General features: G+C 33.2%; 1 protein-coding gene and 1 long non-coding RNA gene across 3 annotated transcripts in view; one reads left to right on the top strand and one right to left on the bottom strand.

Annotated features, from left to right (window-relative positions):
• Positions 1 to 16533, bottom strand: part of LOC148608696 (neuroendocrine convertase 2-like) — a 28046-nt gene extending 11513 nt beyond the window's left edge. The window contains exons 1-4 of one of the 2 annotated variants that reach the window (XM_088546096.1): positions 16416 to 16533; positions 2963 to 3146; positions 1455 to 1565; positions 811 to 912 (exon numbers count right to left, since the gene is read on the bottom strand). In XM_088546096.1, the coding sequence (XP_088402222.1) occupies positions 811 to 912; positions 1455 to 1565; positions 2963 to 3139 (390 nt within the window). In that variant the 5' untranslated portion in view covers positions 3140 to 3146; positions 16416 to 16533. The remainder of the gene's footprint in view (positions 1 to 810; positions 913 to 1454; positions 1566 to 2962; positions 3147 to 16415) is intronic. The other variant, XM_088546098.1, reaches the window with a different exon arrangement.
• Positions 16534 to 20344: 3811 nt separating this feature from the next.
• On the top strand, positions 20345 to 22012 carry LOC148608695 (uncharacterized). The gene is made up of 2 exons (XR_015915220.1): positions 20345 to 20527; positions 21559 to 22012. It is a non-coding gene; the product is annotated as an uncharacterized LOC148608695 (long non-coding RNA).
• The last annotated feature ends 501 nt before the right edge of the window (positions 22013 to 22513 follow it).

Genomic DNA, 22513 nt, shown 5'->3' with positions numbered 1-22513 from the left:
ATGATAATATTAGAGTAAAAACCGTAATGTTGGACACAACTGCAATAGTCATGGCTTTGTACAAAACATTTAGGAAAGAAATGGAGGATTATAAAAAGAAATGAGTCTTCTAAGCAAAGTTTTGCATGAATAAATAAATTATATCAACTTTGTTGTTTTGAGTTTTAAGTAATTGTATTGCGTTTTTTTCGGTTCAGTTATTCTTGAACACTTTAAAACGAAAAACAGCCTGACTTAAACAATTGCAAGTTTTGTTTTCATATCCTTATCCTTCCTGCCTTCGATCTGTACAATGGTGTTTATTTGAGTATCAAATAAACGTCAAATAAGTTTCTAAGCCAGGATTGTGTTCAGCCTGTGTTGAATTCATCACAACAGACGTTTAACGGTCGTCTTTAAAATTTGATTGACCGATATGATGATTTTTCATGGGTATCTTTAGTGGGATCCAAGTCTTGGCAGACTGTATAAACATGATATCTCCCCCAGTTGTTTGTGTTTTGTTTTGTTATATGTTTTGTTTTTGTTTTGCTTTGTTTTGTTTTGCTTTGTTTTGTTTTTTTGTTTTGATTTTTTAGTGTTTTATTTGATTATTTTATTCGTCTTGTTTGTATAGTTTTCGTTTATTTTTTTTTCTTTTGTCATGTTTTCTTTAAATGCAGTTTTTATGCGTAATAATGTAACGTATTAATTATATTTACTTGTTTTCTATGTTGTTGTCGTAAATCTTCCTTTTGGTCGTGTTCTTTGATTTTGCCCTGGAAAATCTTTCTACTTTTTTTTGCCTATATGTATTAGAAATTTACTCACCAAATACCAACTGAGCTCTAATTCGTTTTTTTTAACGGGTATATTTCTAGCTGTACTGCGTGGTTTAATTAGTTGTTTATAATCTATTGTTAACCTTGCCACCTAAAATATGAGAAAATAAACACCAAATTAAATAGTATCTGTGGCTGGACGTCGGAATAAGTATTGAAGGGTAATCATGGGAACTAAGGTTATAGCGGTATTCAAAAGAATGTAATCCAGGGACAAAGACCAGGCATGTAAAACACACATACACAACAAAGAACATAAAGTAACTAAAATAATACATACAAAACATTAAAAGCAAATGAGCAACTCGAACTCCTCTAACAACTGGGAGCATGGAACTCTATATCTTTTAATGATTTTACATTACTAGATATTAGATATGTATCATTCATCTCCCTTTATCAATATTTGTCCGATTCAAATGTTTTGATAATATTTATGTTTACGACAGGAAACAATGATCTTGGCGCAGTTGTTCTAAAAATGTATCTTTTGAAAAAATATATATACCCACTAAATAATATACTTGACGTTTTAAGTGGATATTGTTTTTTTTTTTTTTTTCAGCTGATTAGCCTTTCCTACAACCAAACCATGATTATCCACAACAAAAAGAAAGGTTAGTATTTTTTTACCTTTTTATTGTTTCGTATTGCAATTATATCTGGGTCATCTTCTGAAATAGTACTCTTTCCTTTAGATTTGTCGAGAACCAGTTCAAATATTGTATGACCACGAAGATCAAACTGAAATATAAAAAGTAAGATCTTTGGTTTATAAGCTTGACCTATAAAATATTGTTAGATATTATTTCACATATTAATTGTACACTTGGTTCATAAGCTAGGCCATTACATAATCAGTTAAGGTATCATATCGATGATATTTTGACATCAATAACAATACACACAAAAATATATACTTACATGAAAACTTAAACTTAACATTATACATTACACTTGTAATTCGAATAAAGTATTTGCTTAACATACAAAATGGTTACGTTTGAAGGGTAAAATTGAAAACCGAGTATCAACTGGTTAGAATGTTAAATTAAGGTACAAGGAAAAATGTTTGAACATTTTTTTTTATCGAAAACAACAATAACGTAAGCCTCTGTCGCTCCTTAAGTCTTGATGTACTCTCCTCTTTTGTGATTTTTTTTGCAAAATTCTATGACATTTGTTTCAGGATTTTGCCTCTATTTCACAAATTAGAAAAAACTCGTTTATGACTTACATTTGCAAAATTCAAATTAAAATGTTCATTAAAATTAGTGGTACTTTATTTCTGGCTAAGTTTAGTTTAGCGTTGCCAATTAGTAAAAACGGAAACTCATACCATTACCGTATAAACTGATATTGATTGCATATTTGTTAATTTAATCATAAGTGAAAACGTGATGACTTTTCATTCAGAAATATCAACTTTCCTTTTATCTATGATTATATCGCTTCAGCACCTTCGTATGGACTTTTCATATTACAACTCATACGTTATGCCAAAGCTTAACGTAACTACGTAGACTTTTTGTATCGCGCTAGTCTTCTTACAGTTGGGCTTCTGGAACATGGTTATGTTTCTATAAGATTGAAGTCATAACTACAAAAGTTTTATGGTCGTCATCATGTACTCGTGGATCGTTACGGTGTATCCATCTGCACCAGGAAAACTAGTTAATTCAATGTGTCATAGTTTTGCTTTCCTGTTTCCTCTACCCCGGACTTGCCCTTTTATAAGCAACTCGACGAATGTTTCTAGAAAAGCAGAGGACGCTTATCCTACCGGTGCATCTGATACATGCTCCCAGTATTTAGTGGAGTCCGAGTTGCTCATTTATTTTTGTTACTTAGTTGTATTATTTTAAATAATATAAATATGACGAAGCAGACACATTTACTAAATAAAACAAGAACCAAAACAATACGTGAATTAACATTTTATAGGACATTTGGATAGCGAATGACGATTATGTGTTTCGGGATTCCTTTGATGCAATCGACATTCGATAAGCTATGGAGTTTTATATAACGACTGTTGTTTTAGTTTACAGAAAACAATTTGTGTCTCTACTAGAGTATTCTCTTTGTCTACCTAACATTGTATTCTTTTTAGCTTGCGGTTTCTTTATTACATACTTTACCCGTTTTCCTATATTAAATCTGGGATAGTTTGCTATAATATCTTCGACATCTTTTTTCGTTACTTCTGGTTGAACTTGGATTATGATGTCATCGGCTTCGCGAGTTGTAGTGACAGCATTGCATATATCAACTATTGACGTTACAAACATACAACTTAAGAGTTGAAGTTTATTCATCTTGAACCTGCATCAAAGAAATAGGTCAAAACATGCCTCTTATGTAATTTGTTATGACCATATTATCGGTGTTTCTGATATTAAACATTATATTTGTTGCGTTGACAAAGAGGGCTTAATTGTTTTAATCTGTTCCCATTTTTAGTGGAGTCCGAGTTACTCATTTGTTTTTGTTACTTTGCATGTATGATTTTAATTACTTTATGTTCTTTGTTGTGTACGTCTGTTTTCTATGTCTGGTCTTTAACCCTGGATTACATTCTTTTGATTATCGCTATAACCTTGGTTCCCTTGATTACTCTTTGACAAAATCAAACTTATGTAATTCTATGCTTCAAGTTCAACTTAACTTTTTATTAGCAACTCGGCGGGTGTTTCTAGAAAAGAAGGGAACGCTTACCCTGGTGCACCTGAAGTCCGAGTTGCTCATTTGCTTTTATTACTTTGTATGTATGATTTTAGTTACTCTATGTTCTTTGTTGTATATGTCTGTTTTCAATATCTGGTCTTTGTCTCTAGATTACATTCTTTTGAGAACCGCTATAACCTCGGTTCCCTTAATTACTCTTAAATTATTTGATTATATGTTTACATTTTATTGTTTTGAACAATTTGTTGCTTGTATGGAAAAGTAAACAAGAAATCGAAATAATGTAATCTAGGGACAAAGGCCAGACGTGGGAAACAGACACACATAAGAATGACATTAAAACGTACAAAGCAACAAAGATAAAAGCAACTCGGACTCTAAAAACTAGATACATGAACTAGGTGCACCGGTATCGTACGTTTTTGACCTTGACTTTGCGTAAGTTATGAATAATTTCATGCTTTTCCAATAATTCTTTTCTTCGTACTTGTGTTGATACTTCTGGTTGAAAGTCATCGAATGTCAACAATAAAGTTCTACCACCTGCGAAAAATTTCACAATTTAGTGAAACCTTTCAACGCATGAAAAATCATGTCAGCCGAAACAGACCCACCTGTGGCTAACAAATATTACAGATCTTAGAAGCAGCATACACTTAACTTGGAAGTAGACAGGAAATTTACAAAGACACATTTGATGCGGACGATGAGCCTGATAAGACAAGGATAAATGAATCACGACATTAATGTAATGGATAAGGAGTTATGTAAATCAAGATTACTGTATAAGGCTCTTCAGAAAATGAAAAGATTGAAGGAATCAGAGAGGAAATATAAAAAAAACAAGACAACATGAACTAGAGTCAGTCAGAGTGAAAGAGCTGGAAGTTGCATAATTTAATGTAACAAAAAGAGAATATCGAAATTTCAAAGTTGACAATGAAAAACATGGTTACAACATATGGTCGTGATCCATATGCCTTACAGCAGTATTTAAATGTTATATGTTGTGAGGGGTGTGATATGTTCCGTCAACTAGATTTCAAATCTGGCAGTGTCGAGAAATTCTCTGACACTGCACGGGTACATAGTCTGCGTATCCAGTATTTCTCACTTTCTTTTTTGCCTATGATCAGTACCACTCATAAATAATATAAGCAAACAAAACATTTGTGTGAAAAATCACTAAATTTACGTATTCAAATACTTTCTACTGTTAAAAAAGATTAAATACTCTATAATACAAAAATTATAAAATCAAAATACTATGTCTTTTCAAACTGTTATATAACATTTGATAAATATAAAATTGTGCAGCGTTTCATTTTTTAAGGACGTATATTTTTCTGGGTGAAATTCGAAAAAAAATAATGTTTACTGCGTTATTTAACAAGCTTGCTTGTTGCTTATGAAAGGTGTTATCACATTCAAATATAATTCGTGCTTTGGAATTTTGGTCAATTTTCAAATAATGATTAAATAATATAGTATTATAACGAACAGACTATTATCCGTAGATAATTATTAATATAAACCATACCCCATAAAATTGGACTTAATATTGTAATTTCAAAGCTAAACAAATTACTCGCTGCATAATATACAAATATGTTGCTTAGAAATTATGATAATATAGATATTTGGGCATTATATTAGCTAAGTTATAACACTATTTTGAATTTTCATTGTCACAAAATGCCGATATACAAATTATGTACATGTTGATAAATGTGTATTCCATATTTCGGTATGCTTCAAAATTAATTTCTTATCGTATGAACCGAATACTAAAGAAATTTGGTATTCATAATACGAGTGTATACAAGAAGTACTCAAAACGAAAAATATCAAAATAGGAAGTCAAATCTAGCATTTTTTAATTATACAAGAGAATGCTAAAGGTAATACATTATTGTAACCCCGTATATAATACAAGATATAAACCCTCATTATTTAAATGTTTAAAAATTTTGTAAATTCTATGCTATTTAGTAAATAACATATGATAGACAATAATGTGTGGTCAAATAAGTCTGACTTCTGTTTCATTAATACCCCCGGAATCGAACACGAAGTTGACAGATTGATAACAATTGGAATTATACACGACTTCAACTTAAATTAAACATGTTGCCACAATCTAAATAAATACCATAAAAACTATGTAGATAAAAATAATATCAAAAGCATGCATATTTTTCGCTTAACAGTGCAGGTAAGAGGAAGTTGCAACATAAATGGCAATACTATAAAAAAAAAACACAAAAAAAACATGCAAAACGTTCCCTTGCAGATCGACCAGTAGGGAACAAACAGTTTGAATTATTTGGCAAATTAGAAATGAAGGAACAATAATGAAAAGTTTGAAGGGCAAACGCTTTTTAACGCATGCCTATTCTATAACAACCTAAAACATCAAAATTCACAATACACTATCTGCGTTGATTTGTAATGGAAATTTAAAAAAAAGTATTTAGGCGTTTATAAAAAATACTAGAATTTCGTTAGTGTAAGCTATTATGAATTAAATTTTGTGTGATCTTCATCTACAATGGGTACGGAAAACACATTATTAATGGAAATATATCATACCTGTGGTCTTTGTGTGAACTTTCTTAATGATAATTAGAATTTATCCATTATTTATTCAATTGATTAATTGATATTTACATGTTTTTGGAGACCTTTAAAAATATTACTTTTTGTTTTTTGTTTTGATTTTTTTTCTACTTAAGATCACTTGAATTGTCACAGTACTCGAATCGTGTAAATTTCCAATCTATACGATGTACGATACACCATATGCGATCAACGATGTGCGATACACCATATGCGATGAACGATGTGCGATACACTATATGTGATACACTATATACGATACACTGTTGATTATATTCGATAAAAGGTAATCATTTCTTTCACCAAAAACTATACGAATACAGAAAAAATAAGTCAAAGCAAGGAAATAAAATAAAAATTTTCAGAACGATGAAATATATTAAAATATACCCTCCAAAATGCACCGATGTTAAGGTACTTTCGTGTATGTTTTGTAAGGGGGAGACAAATCTGACATAATAACCACTGAAACAGCGACGTCATTACCCTCGCTTAATTCATAAAGTGGTGTCTTCAATATTTTTCGGTGGTATAGGTGTCAAAAGGAAATTGACATTTCCTTTTAGTATATCACGACTAATGATATACTTATTCATAAAATCACATATTTTCATCTTATATAGAATTTTCTTTCATCAAATACGCAAAAATAAAAGAGTACCTTTATTTCTACCCAATACAAACAAAAACTTGTCTATAAAGCACCGGTGTCAGTATTCATTTCATAATTAAAGGATGTATCATTTTGTGAATATAATGTATAAAGTCTACAGTAAAAAGTGAAGATAGACTACATATGAAGTGGGAGTGATCTGAAAATGAGGATAACAACAAAATAAACGAACACTAATTCGATCCGTAATCAAGTCAAGTTCTAAATAAATGTGACAAAATAGGTATTTCACCGTGTGAGCAGCTGGTACCGCAATTTTTCTGACTTGCCACAGACATATCAAATGGATTGATGGATTGAATCTAGGTTTTACAGCGCGTTGAACCTCCCTCTCCCTGAATTTTACCTCTGGGTTAACAGTGTTCAGGGAAACATTTTAGAAGTTTATATACACCCATTTACTTACATGCTGTGTAACCCATGGCTTGTCCCTATGCTTAATATTTCCTATGAAATTAAAGTATTTCTCTCCAATAGTTTTGGATCGGCAAAATATTTTTTTTAAGTTTTAGGTAAGTAGTTCAGGTTTAAACCATAAAACAGGCAGAGTGAAAAATCAGGAAACGTGTTCAACTTAGGGTATTTTAAGTCACTGATATTTAATATCTTGGAAATTATAACAGACAAATAGAGAAATTAAATCCATATATATTTGTAACTTGTTCTGCATAATCTTACAAATGTGAACATACTATGAAATTTCTATAATCAATATCATGCTTTACAGCTCAAAGTATCAAAATATTTGAACTGTACATTAACATTCAAATGAATGTTGTCTGTAAAATTGACATTTCGCTATAAATTGATTGCAAGCTTGTGGAAAATGCTTGCAATATTTTGCATTTTAATAAGATGTATGTAACAAAAATTTAGATTGAAAGCCTAATGAATTGATTGAATTCTTATAATCAACTGCATTTTCCCCAAATTAAGGGAAATGGATTCAAAAATAAAATATTGGATACTAAAGGTCAATTAAGAACATGTGTACATATATCGTTTTCAAAAGTGATATGGTCATTACATATTCGTTAATCATTAACATGTACATACATTATGCTTCAAAAGGTGGTTACTGAACTATGGCTTTAGTATGTGTGTACAAGTTCATCAGACCTTTGTACCAAAATGACAGCTGTTTAAATGTACATGCATATGACTAAGGCAAAGCAAAATTTTATTTTCATTTCCTCTTTTTTTTCTGCATTAATTTTAATACATAATGTACATGTGGATCCAATTTAACCATTACAAGTTAATTAGACCACTACATTGTAACTAGTATCATGCATGTTTACTGGCTGGTTTAACTGATACATACATGTACGTAGATGTTAATGGAAATTAGTGAATGAATTATTGTCACAGAATAGGAAGCATTTGCTGTCTATGCTCAGAAAAAAAAATGGTAGAAATGTCAATTGTATTGCATGCACTTTAATGTCATATATACACACTCTAAAGTATTCATCAAAAGTCTTGTCCATCCATTATGTTTTGTATTTCATGTTCATACGGGCATGAGTGGTTTCTCCTAACCCCTTTTTCTTGACATCTGAAATGCGATTATCGTATCAAAAGTCGCATCTCCGGTGATTTTAAGGCTATAACATAGATTATACATTAATTCACATTTATGCCTACTTAATATAAAAAGACGATAGTACGGTAGCATCACCCCCCTTTTTAAATATCTTGATCCGCCCGATGTTTCAGGGGTAAATGAAGATTCTTTTTAACTTTAGAATGGAGGCCTTGCTTGAATTAAGGCATGATGCTGGTAGGATGGCGATTGTTATAAATTTGGAATGATTTGGGTTTTTTTTTTGTAAAAATAATGCCAGACACCCCACCCCCATCCCCTCAGTATAAAACTGGTCAGTGCCTTATATGTGCACAGCACTAGCTACCATTTACGGATGTACCAGTATTTTGACAAACTGGTGAAAACAGTGTGTATTAAGAACACCATAAAGTAATAATAAAATAATTTAGGTAGAACCTTTAATGTAGAATAGCCTGAGATTCACGGTAGCTTTACCAGTATTTAGGGCATTGGATATTGTAAGCCCTACACAAAAAATCACGGGGGGGGGGGTGGATACCTATATATTTATCAATAGTTGGTTAATGTGTTCTGAAAACCCCGTTCCACTTCCCAGAACCTAACGTTTACATTGAAATTAATATTTTTTGTTAAATAAATATTCCACGAAGTCTCTGTTAAAGTAGACATGGAACTGTTTAGTTAACTTAAGAGTAATCAAGGCAACCAAGGTTATAATGGTAATTAAAAGAATGTAAACCAGGGACGAAGACCAGACATGGAAAACAGACATACACAACAAAGACACAAAGTAACTAAAATCATACACACAAAGTAACAAAAGCAAATGGCCCCGTGCAGGTCCGGGTGTCAATAGAATAGGCCTGCAGCAGCGCTAAGCTTGTCGTAAAAACCGACTAAATAGAGCTCAGAAACCTAGCCAGGGGCTAGGCGCTCTGCCCACAGAGCAACTGGGATGTGCGCCCCAGGTGGTGGAATGGGGTACCCCTGGCGTGTTACATGCTGGGGTTGTCAGGCTATAATACGGAAAACCTGACTGCAAACCATAGTGGTGCACCGTGTTGGGAAAGATGCCACGTTCCTCGCATGTTAAAGAACCCTGCCGTGGTTTTCTATACGAGTAGGAACCTTTGCGCTCCGCCACAGGAGGCTAAATTGCCCGACCCTACCCATCCCTCCCTTTTTCTGGTGGTAATCTAAATTTGTCGACCCTGTTGCCCTTGTGTCCCATCCCTTTTTCATTTCATCATTTGATGTTCATTTTATCATCCACTTCATGTTCATCGTCTGAATATAGCTGAAATATTGCTACTCGGACGTTAAACCCCAACAAACAAACAAACAAACAAAAGCAAATGAGCAACTCGGACTCATTGTGCACCGGTAGGGTAAGCGTCCTCTACTTTTCTAGAGACATCCGCCGAGTTGCCAATAAAAAGTCAAGTCTTGGGTAGACAAACGAGGAAAGGGAAACTATGACCCGTTTAATAAATCAGTTTTCATGGTGCAGATGGATACACCATAACGATCCACGAGTTCATGATGACGACCATAAAACTTTTGTAGTGATGACTTCAATTTTGTAGCAACATTACCCTGTTCCAGAAGCCTATTTGTTAGAGTTCTAGCGCGATACAAAAAGTCTGCGTAGTTTCGGCAAGCTCTACCATAACGTATGAGTTATGATATGAACACTCCATACGCAGGTGATGAAGAGATGCTGCCACAGATGAAAGGAGAGTTGACAATTTTGAATGACAAGTCATCACGTTTGTTGTAAAGTTAGGTCAATAGTTTTCCTTCACCATAGATTTCTAAGTGTAGGTCAAGATATGAGGCTGACTTCACAGTGTCTGTAGTATCCTTTATCTCAAGTTCTTTGGGTAGATGCGATGTATCAAATCCCCGCAATTAGGATTGTTTAATATAATATAGCGGGAACTGCGATCAAAGGATCTAGCCAAACGATATTCTTTCTTTCGGATCAGATCAGCTATAAGTCAGCCTCATAAAAGTGAAAGAATAGGTCAGCAAGTAAACTAGCACAATTTGTTCCCATTGAAGTGCCGACTGTTTGTTGAAAAACAAGTCCACCACACTGGACAAATATGTTATCATTATTTTGTAAACATCTTCTTCTGTATATTTGGAAGATGATTTTGAATTATTTCCTATAAAGTATGAGGAATCTCTACCAAGAACTATATATTTGTATCTAGGTGTACCAACTTTTTTGGGAAACAACGATGTATAATGTTTTTAAGTCGGGATTTTAACTGGGGGGAATAGAAGTATACGTATAGTAGACGTATAGTGGCGATGGCCATGTCTCCTTTTCTGTCTTGGATTTTTGTCAAATAAATTCATCACACTTATGCTATTGTTATATTTGCTTGAAAGGTTTCTTATACTTTTGATGTTGTCATTCTATCCGTAAGGTATTGCAGCACGTAGTCTGCGTATCCAGTACTCCTCTCTTTCCCTACGATAGTTTGTACTTAAACAGGACTGTTCTTAGAATGTTTTTTTTTTCTACAATACGAACTTTCATAGAGAGGATTGAAAGATCTTGTTGATTAAAGTGTCGATAAACTGTTCGGAATTTGATGGTGTTTATTCCCGAAGTTGACCATGATGACCGCACATTCTTTTGTTTAATTGTTCTTGCGTTTCTCCGACAAATATACTAAACCACATAAGTTGCATTCTAATCCATATATTAAGTTTGTTGATTTGCTACTTAAGTCCTCTTGATTTCTTGTATGGAAGGTTTTGTTTGTAAGGGAACTGAAGAAGTAGAGTCGGTTATAAGAATGTTGCATGTTTTGCAATTTTCAATATCACATTTTGATATGGTACAAAAGTGGTTCGTCATCGTTGTTGTCAAATATATCATTTAAAGTGATGGAACATGGTTTGTACTGGAATAGATGGTCTGCAGACTGAACGTGTGATTGGGTACTTTTAGTTGAATTGGTCGAGGCATTTTCCATACAAGGAGTGTTTTAAGTGCCTGTCAAGTTTCATGCCATATGTGGATGAGTTGTCTGCAGATATTCAAATCTACATTCAAACTGCTATGCCTTCTTTACCCTATATCGGAACAAGATATTTACGTTGAAAATGAAGAAATAGTAGACACGCTGTTTTCCTTTTTTTTATTAATAAGTATTCCTTTACATCGCTGGTAAAGTATTCGATTTTTGTCATTCAGTACAATTGTCATGATGTAATCACGTGACGCGTTGCTATTTCAGGTTTGTTTACAATAAACATAACAATGTGGACCACTGTTCCAAATATCAATTTTACCTAAAAATACCTATGAAACGGGTTTTATGACAAATTTTGAAGAAAATAAGAAATTGAACTCGACAATTATGGAAAATTTCTAGGAAGTACCTTACAAAAAGCTTTCGAACGCCTTCCATTAATTAACGTAAAATACAAGCTGAAAACCTCATAAAAATGTTACACAATAACCTTGTAAAGTGTTTCAAGTGATTTTAGTTACTTTTGTTCTTTGTTGTGAATGTCTGTTTTCCATGTCTGGTCTTTGTCCCTGGATTACATTCTTTTGATTACCGCTATAACTTTGTTTCCCTTGATTACTCTTTCAAATGGTAGTGGTAACTTCCGATTCATATTAAAATGATACAAAAACGTTTGTGTTTCGGTAAATTATTAAAATTGTCATTTTGTGGAATAGCTTAGAATAGCTGTTTGTTAGGACACCTTAGGAATGCAAAATATAATATATTTAGCATAGAATTACCTACCACAAAGGCACTGAAATCTATAAAATATAATTTTACTTTAAGGAGGCAGATCTAGGGTAAGTTACATAACTCTTAAAATCATTGGACCGTTTCTATTCAGCGTTTTACATCAATCTTATAAAAGCATCTTATTAACATGATTAACTAGGATTGATTTTATTCTGCTTCAAACGAAAGCTTAAAAGGCTTCGATGAAGTTGCTTATGATACAAACATATCACTGATTTTAAGAGTTATGTCCCTTACCCTAGAACTACCTCCTTAAACGGCTTAGAAGAAAAAGCTTAGACCATCCATGTTCATTTGAATTGAAACTATTGACAGGCAAGGCGACAACTCGACTATTAAAGAATACGTACCTGAACCGATCCGTGTAACTAAAATTACGATCGGTCATCTATCATCGATCAGTCTTTGATTCGTTAAACCGATCCATTAAACCGATGATTGCATCACGTGACCACAAAGCGGTTAATATATTTAAAAGATTCCGTTGTTCCGTTTATCATTTTTTATACTTTTATCACATAATTACATAATGCATTAGATTTAAATTAATTACTTTTGTTTTACATTTGTTTTACTTTTAACAAAATATAGTGTGTGGATTTCATATCTTAAATTTAATGTTAATTTGATATGGTAGTATATTAATTTGGTCGAATGGAAATTCTGAAATTTATATGAACCTATCATCTGTCACTTTACATAACAAAACTGGGATCAGATCGGTCACCGGTCATGGGCTATCGATCCGTCATCGATCAATCAGTCAGCGGTCATCGATCTGTAATATAGTTGCGCGGATCGGTCCAGAGACTGTACCAGTAGCTGTGTCATATTCAGCAGCCTCACAAAATCTGCGTGCATTACTCATTTGGATACATCATATTATGTTTGTTGAGGTATTTGATGAGGATAATTGTGTGTATGATTTAGTGGAGTTCATCATATGCTTGCTTGTTGCTTAATTTTTAATTTGATCTCATATTAAAAGGGGATGGTTAATTCCTTGTCCAAATTTACTCAAGCACATATTTCGTCCTGAGTCAGGAGATGTTTGCAATCAATTTGTTTCATTTGTACATGGTTATTGTAAATTGTATAGCTACTAAAAAGGCAAGGCAACTAATTTTGATAGCATTGAAATATCAAACCACGTCAAAGTGAAAAATTGGCAAATGGAGTTGGAATATTTTTTCCCGTTTCAGAAGATATATTCTTTTAATATGTTCACGTCCATTAAATAACAAATAACATTTTGTGTCAAATGTTGTCCTCCTTGCAGTTTATTTGTTGCTCTATCTGATATTGAGCACAAAATAAAGATAAGAAAATTAACAGGCGTGAATAACGACTGAACCCAGCTAAATACCGGTCCGAGTGGTTTGTCTTTCGGTGCAAAACAGTTCAACATATGGATGCATTAATTAAATTGTAGGTTCTATCGTAACATAACCTAACCTGACAAGCAAAATTTGATTGTAAATATCAAATCTTCCATTTTTTGCTACAAAAACATAATACCGTATAGCAGGAAATTTTCATGGGTGCATTAAATTGCCAAAAGAATTCCGCAAAATATTAACTCTGGGTTTCAGTACTTATTGCTTCGATAAGCATCCGTCAAATTAGAAGCGCCATATATAGTTTTACGTATTCATTTTTTCCTCAAAATCGCCCAGTGTAACACTGTATAATCTGCAATTCTGCAGGGCAGTATTGATATTTCGCCTCCGTAATGTGGGATCATGCAATGAAAAAAAGGAACTGAGTCCATGCAGTATTCAACAACGTTTTTCTTGGCTAACAACGGCAAAGTGAAACTTTACGATAACATTAGTGCAAAATAAATTGCCATTAAATGAACAGACGGGGCACATCATTCTGAATCAGGAAACCAAGTCAACATCAAGAGGGGAATTTTAAGCGTTCACGTAAAGTAAAGTCAAATTTCTATAGTATTTACCGGTATTTTTGTGGAGGAAATAGTTCGAGTCATTTTTTTCTAATCTGAACTCTCACGTGTATGTTTCACGAAGACTGGTGGTGATTTTGATACTATTTCAGTCGTCCCTTGCTCTGGACGTGACAATTCATAAAAATGCTAGATGTGATAAGAAGAGCAATGGGGCCTACATATCTGCCTAACAGGTGGGTCATTGCTTATTGGAGCATGAATAATACGAGCGATCGTAATTCATATGACTCATATGGCATAGGTGTTGAACTACTAGCGGGTTCATATGACACCATGGTAACATGGGTCAGCTATAAACAAGATTAAATAGGTGACAAATTGTCTAAATGCGCCTGAACAAATATTGAATCAAACTCTGTAGTGAAGTTAGGGTGTTCGTGAATATTATGTGGATAATGTTATCTAAAAAAAGTATAATAAATATGTACAAGTAGTGCTTCTAATAAAATAGCAGATAGTCGAGGAGCATTACAAACCAAACAATGAACACGACTTAGTACAACCCATCTAAACATTACGTCTAAGTACTGAATGACTTAGCAAGTGTTTTTAGGGAACCAAAACTAGGTCGAAAATAAAAAATAATATATTCCAAAGATATTGTTTAGACAGGACAAATAGACACATACAACTAAATACATATAGTAAAAAAACACCCGTTGAAGTGTCACGTCCTGGGTAGACGAAAGAGGAAAGGAAAACTATGACATAGTGAACAAGTCAGTTCTCATAGTGCAGATGGATACACTATAATGATTTTCGAGTGCACGATGAGGACCATAAAATGTTTTTGGGATGACCTTAATTCTTAATCCTGAAGACTAATTTTGGATGTTCTAGCACGGCACAAAGTGTGCAAGAATCCCTGACATGTAGTGTTTCTTATGTTAAGTTCTTGGGGGTAGATGCGATGCAATAACTCCCCAAAAACTTGAATTGTTTTAAGACGAAATTTCATTCATTTTGCGGAATCAGATATCAAAGGAATTGGTTAAACGATATAACTTCTTTTGGATCAATTCAACTATAAAGTTAGGTACGTAAGTGAGTAGCAGAACACAATTTGTTCCCATTTGAATGCCAATCGTATGTTAACAAACACGTCCAACACAGTGGACAAATATGTTTTAGATAAAAAAAAAGTTCCAGAAAGTTAAATTGTATTATTCTTGGTATATTTGACGATTACTAAGAATCGTGCTTTTTTAAATATTGATTATTTCAATAAAAAGACAAGACAATTCTTATTTTTAGCTATGTGTGATGTCCTTGTCTCACCCACCGGTTGAGACGAAAAAAAACGCACTTTCTCGTACAAATTGGAAAAATTGAATAAAGTGTAAATGAACGAAAACATATCTTACCAATATCGAATATGTATTGAGAATAACCGGTGATTTATTCATTCTTGCAGATTGTTTAAAATGTTTTGAAGTGACTTATGTGTTTGTTTCGTTTTTCACCTGGTCGTGACATATAACTTGCCTGATACGTCAAGCTCAGTTGTTAAATACAGGTCATTTCAAATCGAGTATTTTATCTATAAACTTGAAGTGAGATAAAGAATCGAACACCCGCTTTTCTCAAGCAAGATTTGAAAATCGTAGACACCCTTTGGGAAGATAAAATAGTTATCTTCCTCGGTGGAGCCGCGTTAGAGAACGATTGAATCTTGCCCTCGGTTGTCTGAGATTTCCCTATCTTGCACTCGTACAGGTGTAAGATTCTTAATATATCTACCAAGAGTTATCAAGGTAACCAAACTTCTAGCCGAAATCAACAGAATGTAATCCGGGCACAAAGATCACACATAACAAAGAACATTTCATAACCATATCAATACATAAAAGTAACAAAAGTAAATTAGCAACTTGCAAATCCAGTAAAAACTGGGAGCACGGACCAGGTGCACGGTTAGAGTAAGCGTCCCCTGCTTTTTAGAAACATCCACTGAGTTGCTCATGAAAAGACAAGTTCAGGGTAGACGAAAGAGAAAAGAAAAACTATTACAGGTGGATCAAATTAGTTTTCATGGTGCAGAAGGGTACACAGTAACGATCCACGAGTTCATGGTGACTTCTTACTTTCATTTTTACTTATGATTAGTACCACTCAAAAAATAAATGATATAAGCATACAAAAATTTTATGTTAAAATGGTTTTTACGAAATGACTTTCTACGAGATCGAAAATTAAAATAAAAATATGATAAAATCAAAACCCTATGTCTTTCTAAACTGTTATATAGCATTAAATACATATGAAATTTTGCTTTACTACTTACCCTTCGGACTTTAAGGTAGCCCTGCTAGCACTGAATATCAAACCTTTAACTGATCTAGAGAGTTTGTCACACTTGCTATCTAGAAATAGCCACGTTTACAAGTAAATGGCAAATATGAACATGTGCGTGTATAAGTCTGCAGATATTATATCAATTTGCATAGAGGGGAAAAGTAAAAAACGGAAATTATTTTTTATTGCATAAAATATTGCACTGAATGAAATATGTCCTGAAGATTAAGGACGAAAATAGATTATAGCTATTGATTCACAAAGCTTAGTTTAGCGTTTTATTTTTATGGACGTATTTTTTTCTGGTGGAAAAAAAAATGCTTGCTATGTCGTTAAATGTGACTGCTTGTTGTCACATTCTTTTTTGAATTCGTGTTTTGGAACTCTGGTCTATTTTTTATTTACAATTAAATTATTGAATCTGTGAAAGATCTTTTGGAGACAATCAGTTCAAGACTATTATCAGAATATAATAGCATTAAATGATGTTTCAAAACTGTATACTTCTATTCCCCATACTCAGTTACAATCCCGATTTAAAACATTGTACATCACGTTTTCAAAAAAAGATGGTACACCTAGATACAAATATATAGTTCTTGATAGAGACTCCTCATACTTTGTAAGAAATAATTCCAACTCATCTTCCAAATATACAGAAGAAGATGTTTACAAAATTATGGAATTCTTAATCGACAACATATTTGTCCAGTGTGGTGGACGAATTTTTCAACAAACGGTCGGCATTTCGATGGGAACAAATTGTGTTCATCTACTTGCTGACCTATTCCTTCACTCTTATGATGCTGCCTTTATAGATGATCTGATCAGAAAGCAAGAATATCGTTTAGCTAGATCCTTTAATGTCAGTTTCCGCTATAAAGATGACGTATTATCTTTAAACAATCCTAATTTTTTGGGATTTGATACATCGCATCTACCCCAAAGAAATTGAGATAAAGGATACTTCAGACACTGTGAATTCAGCCTCATATCTTGACACTTAGAAATCGATGGTAAAGGGAAACTATTGACCAAACTTTACGACAAACGTGATGACTTTTCATTCAGAATTGTCAATTTTCCTTTCATCTATGGCAACATCCCTTCAGCACCTGCGTATGGAGTGCTCATATCACAACTCAGAACTTGCCCAAACTACGCATACTTTGTGTATCGCACTAGACTTCTAACAAATAGGCTTCTGGAACAGGGTTATGTTGCTACAAGATTGAAGATCATCCATCTCCACCATGAAAACTGATTTGTTCAACGTGTCATAGTTTTCCGTTACTCTTTCGTCTACCCCGGACTTGACTTTTTGTGATAAACTTGGCGGGTGTTTCTAGAAATCTGATTACAAATTGAGGTTTTAGCAACTGTTTGTAGCCATGTTTCAATTATCTGAGTTGATGAAAATTTAAAATTTTGAATTTCATCAAGTCTCCATTTTGATTTAGTAAAGCACTCAAAACAAATGCAGTACCGTCTAACTTCTCTAAAATGCTAAAAAGGCTATATTTAACACAAGTCATTTTCGTTTGTTCAGGACATTCAAAATATCTCAGTTTCGTACAATGTAAAGTGTATTTGAAATATACATAATGTTCTATTTTTTTTTTTTTTTGCCATTAATGTATTAGCATCTAAATTCCCTAAATATGAGAATTATGTCGTTTTATGGATTCTTCATGGATTCAGGCGTACAAAAAGTAATCAATGGAACCAAGATTCGAGAAGAAATCAATAGAATATATTCAAAGTATAAAACAAGACATGGAAAACATACACACACAACTGAGATCGTGAAATTACTAAATATAACAAGTACAAATAAACAGTGACCAACCCAGATTCCACTTAAAACTGAGAGGATGGACCAGATGCACTGGTATGATTAGCGTCGTTTTATTTCTAGAAAAAAAATACCGTGTTGCTAATAAAATTCACGTCTGAGATGGACGAAAGAGGAAACAATTACAAGGTGAACAAATCGGCTCTCCTGGTACAAATGGATACTCCATAACAAATCACGGGTGCAAGATGAAGACCATGAATATTTTTTATTGATAACGTCAATCTTGTAGCAACATAACCAAGTTCCAGAAGCCTAGTTGTAAGAATTCTAGCACGCTTTGATTACTGCGTAGTAACGACACTCTGGCATAACGAATGAAAGAGTAATCAAGAGAACTAATGTTATAGCATAATCAAAAGAATGTAATCCAGGGAAAAATACCAGACATGGAAAACAGACATCCACAACAAAGAACACAAAGTAATTAAATCGTACATAAAAAGTAACAAAAGCAACAAAAGTAGAGTTGTGATATAACTCCATACACAGGTGTTGAGGAACATGTTGCCACAGAAGGAAGGAAAGTTGAAAATACAGAATGAGAACTTATAGTTACTTGCTGAAGTGAAGTCACTTTGGCTCCCTATTCAATTTGTTTCTATTTGATTACTTCTCGTATAATCATTTTTTATCTCGAAATTCCTATGTGAAATAAATAGTATTGAAACTACATCATTTATTTGGAGTTTTTGGTCGTATAATTTTTTTAAATGACGACTTAGCAGTGGCTTATATAAACAGGAAAAATAATGATAACTTTATTAGTAACTGGTAGCACTTATTTGAGTATACGAATGTACCATTCTATCATTCATTTTGAATTGATCCTACTCAAACATACATTTTATGCATTTGAAAATATTTATATTTTAGTCAAATAATAGTCAATATAATTCAAAATGATCCGTTAACATATTTGCTTCTGCAAAACACATCGTTGAAAAATCTATCTTACGACTGAAACCTTGCATGAATCGTTTTGTATGCTGTGCTTTCACCTTCCCGTACGTGTAGTACATGTATATAAAGTGGAAGTATATTGTGAAATTGATTGCACAGACACTCGAAAATGGAGAATCGAAACTAAGTAGCAAAAACAAAAATAAGATAATCAAAACTACGACAAAGAAGACTTGGGGAGTCGAGAGGAAAGTTTGGAAAATTAAAATATCCTGATAAGTTAATGTATTGACTAAGATGATTGTCAATGAAAGGTTTTAAGAATTGTAAGACAATAACAAGCTATCAGATTGTGCAGATGAGGTAATTTTTCCATCGAGGGGATAGTTGCGGTCCCGTAAACAGATGTCTTTGATGTTAAATGTTTTATAAATACTTATTAATACTTATTATTGATTATTTATTTGAAGATTCTCAACAAGGATGTATTGGTAGGTTAGAGCGTCAGATTATGGAGTTATATAGATGACTGCAAATTACACCAAAAATACACTTTCTAAATTTTTGTGGAGGAATAAAACAAAAGTCTTTCCATATTTTTAACAGAATATACAATATTTATTTTCTTTTTATTTGTTATATTAAAATTTATATGATAATGACAGCGGGTACAATAGGAATTATTTTTAGAATTACAATGAAGTGATATTCAAAACGAGAATCATCGTATCCCTTGTGCAAAATCGTCTGAAATCTGACTCGCTTTAGTTTTTTTCAAGTTTTCATTCGTTGATTATGAAATTCAGATAATTCACGTTGATTTGTTTCTTTCTGTTTTGTTTAACGGTTGTTTCGTTTCGTTTCAATTATTCTTTTCGTTTTTTTGTTTTGTTTGTTTGTTTGTTTTTTGTTTTGTTCTGTTTTGTTTTTTCTATACCATTTGGCTTTGGTTCATTGTGTTTCGATTTGCTCTGTTATGTCTCGATTTTGTTTTTTGCATTTTATAGGTTCCTCGAAAAGAAATTGCAAGTTTCTTTATACAACAGATGCATAAAAAGAAATTGCAAGCACTTTTAGATAGCAAATTGAGTGTAGTATGACAGTAATTCCTATAGACGAGAACTAGAAAATCCCTAACGAAATATCTTTTTTAAACCTACTGATCTCGTTTATCGGATTTTTAAATTTGATATATCAGTTATAGAAATAAATAGGCCAAAAACAAAAACCTTGTATTTGAATTATTTGATATGATTTCGTATTTGCGTTTATTCTTCCATATGAATTGAAGTTTACTAAATATGTTTGTCTATATAGTAACTATTTTAGTTTTCTAACCCAAGGTAAGACATTATAATATATGAACTTGGATCTGATTTTTGTTTGTTTGTTTGTTTGTTTGTTTGTTTGGGTTTAACGTCCGAGCAGCAATATTTCAGCTATATTCAGACGATGAACATGAAATTGATGACAAAATGAACATGAAACAATGATGAAATGAAAAAGGGATGGGACCCAAGGACAATGGGGTCCACAAATTTTTATTGCCACTGGAAATAGGGAGAGGTGGGTAGGGTCGGGCAATTTAGCCTCCTGTGGCGGAGCCCTATGGTTCCTACTCCGGGAGAATACCACAGTAGGGTTCTTTAACGTGTAAGGAACGTGGCATATTTCCCAACACGGTGCACCACTATGGTTTACGGTCAGGTTTTCCGTATTATAGCCTGACAACCCCAGCATGTAACACGCCAGGAGTACCCCATTCCACCACCTGGGGCACACATCCCAGTTGCTTTGTGGGCGGAGCGTCCTAGCCCACGGCTAGGGTTCTGAGCACTATTTAGTCGCCTTTTACGACAAGCTTAACGCTGCTGCAAGCCTATTCTTTTAACACCTGGACCTGCACGGGGCACTTGGATCCGATAAAACCATAACCTATGAATATGACACATCTTTGTGTTGACATTTCGTTAAATGAATTGAATGCTTTTCTGAATACGTTTCTTTTGTTTTTCAAATGAAACTTAAAAGGTTGCGGAAGTTTTGTTACGAGTAAACACACGTAAGTTCTATGTAACACCTACGAAATAATCTAGCGAGCATTCTTCCATATACCAATCGTTTTATGTAATACGAGTTTCCATTTTTTAAGATGGCACACCGATACACTTTTTGTTTTGCACGAATAGATTCTGTCGTTATAATAAATGATTGTTAATTTTTAGGGTTTCTTTGTTGTTAGTGTTGTGTTGTTTAGTTTTAATTTGTTTTGTTTTTTTATTTTGTTTGTATGTTGGTTTTTTGTTTTTACTAGCAGTATTTTTGGAGGGTATACAGATACTGAATAGAATTATTATGCTTTCTATGCTACTAGGTTAATTTCTTCCTAAAATGACTTTGTATAGACTATTGAGAAAGGATGAAATAGTTCAAGATGGTATTCATCCAAAGAGTCCATATTCCCAAGTGTCGGTGTTTAGACATGTTGTAAGCGGTCTCGATATAGAAACAAAATATATTTCTACATGCGGTAGCCTTGCTGCAGTGAAGACATTTAAAGATCAGTCGAATTCACCAGGAATGATAGTTTCTATAAATAGTATGCTGTTGCCTTCAACGGTAGAAGTGATAGACCTCAGAGATTACGATAATAGGCTTAAGTACATAGAAAGAAATGTGAGTGAAGAAGATATTGAAAGATTCCATAATACTGCAAAGAAGTTCGAGGAAGTAGTTCTCTGTGGTGAAGTACCCGTTTATTGTCTTAACTATGTAAACGAGTAATGGTACTGAATCATTTTTGTAATAAATAAATTTGCTTAATACATTGTTCAAATCGATTTACTTCACTTTTATCAATGAAATACTACTCAGATATTGAGCGTATGATTACTATTAAACCTAACGGACAGACTTGCTACTAACAATATCATCGTCTACACGAATCAAATTGTTTCTAAAGTTAGAAAGTTGTAATACCGAAAGTGCAAATGATTGGAAATATTTGACAAGAAAATACCTAGAAACCTAAACGGTATACCAAGATCGAAAAACGAAAAACAAATAACCCAAATATCATCACAGCAAAACGAATAGCACAAATCTGACTAAAATGAGAATGTTAGTGCTCCTTGAGAAACAGTAGTGACGAATTACGAGTTAATATTCAACTGTAAAAATAGTGACTACTTCCAAAATAAACAGGGCTATGTTACTACAAGATTAAAGTCATCACTACAGAAGTTTTATGGTCATCATGAACTTGTGGATCGTTATGGTGTATCCATCTGCACCATAAAAACTGATTTATTCAACGGATCATAGTTTTC

Source organism: Perna viridis, chromosome 9 (genome assembly GCF_037379345.1).
Source record: "Perna viridis isolate PV_CMFRI_1.1 ecotype Kerala chromosome 9, ASM3737934v1, whole genome shotgun sequence".
NCBI lineage: Eukaryota > Metazoa > Mollusca > Bivalvia > Mytilida > Mytilidae > Perna > Perna viridis.
Note: the sequence above shows the minus strand (reverse complement) of the source record. Positions and strands in the feature narration are given on the sequence as shown.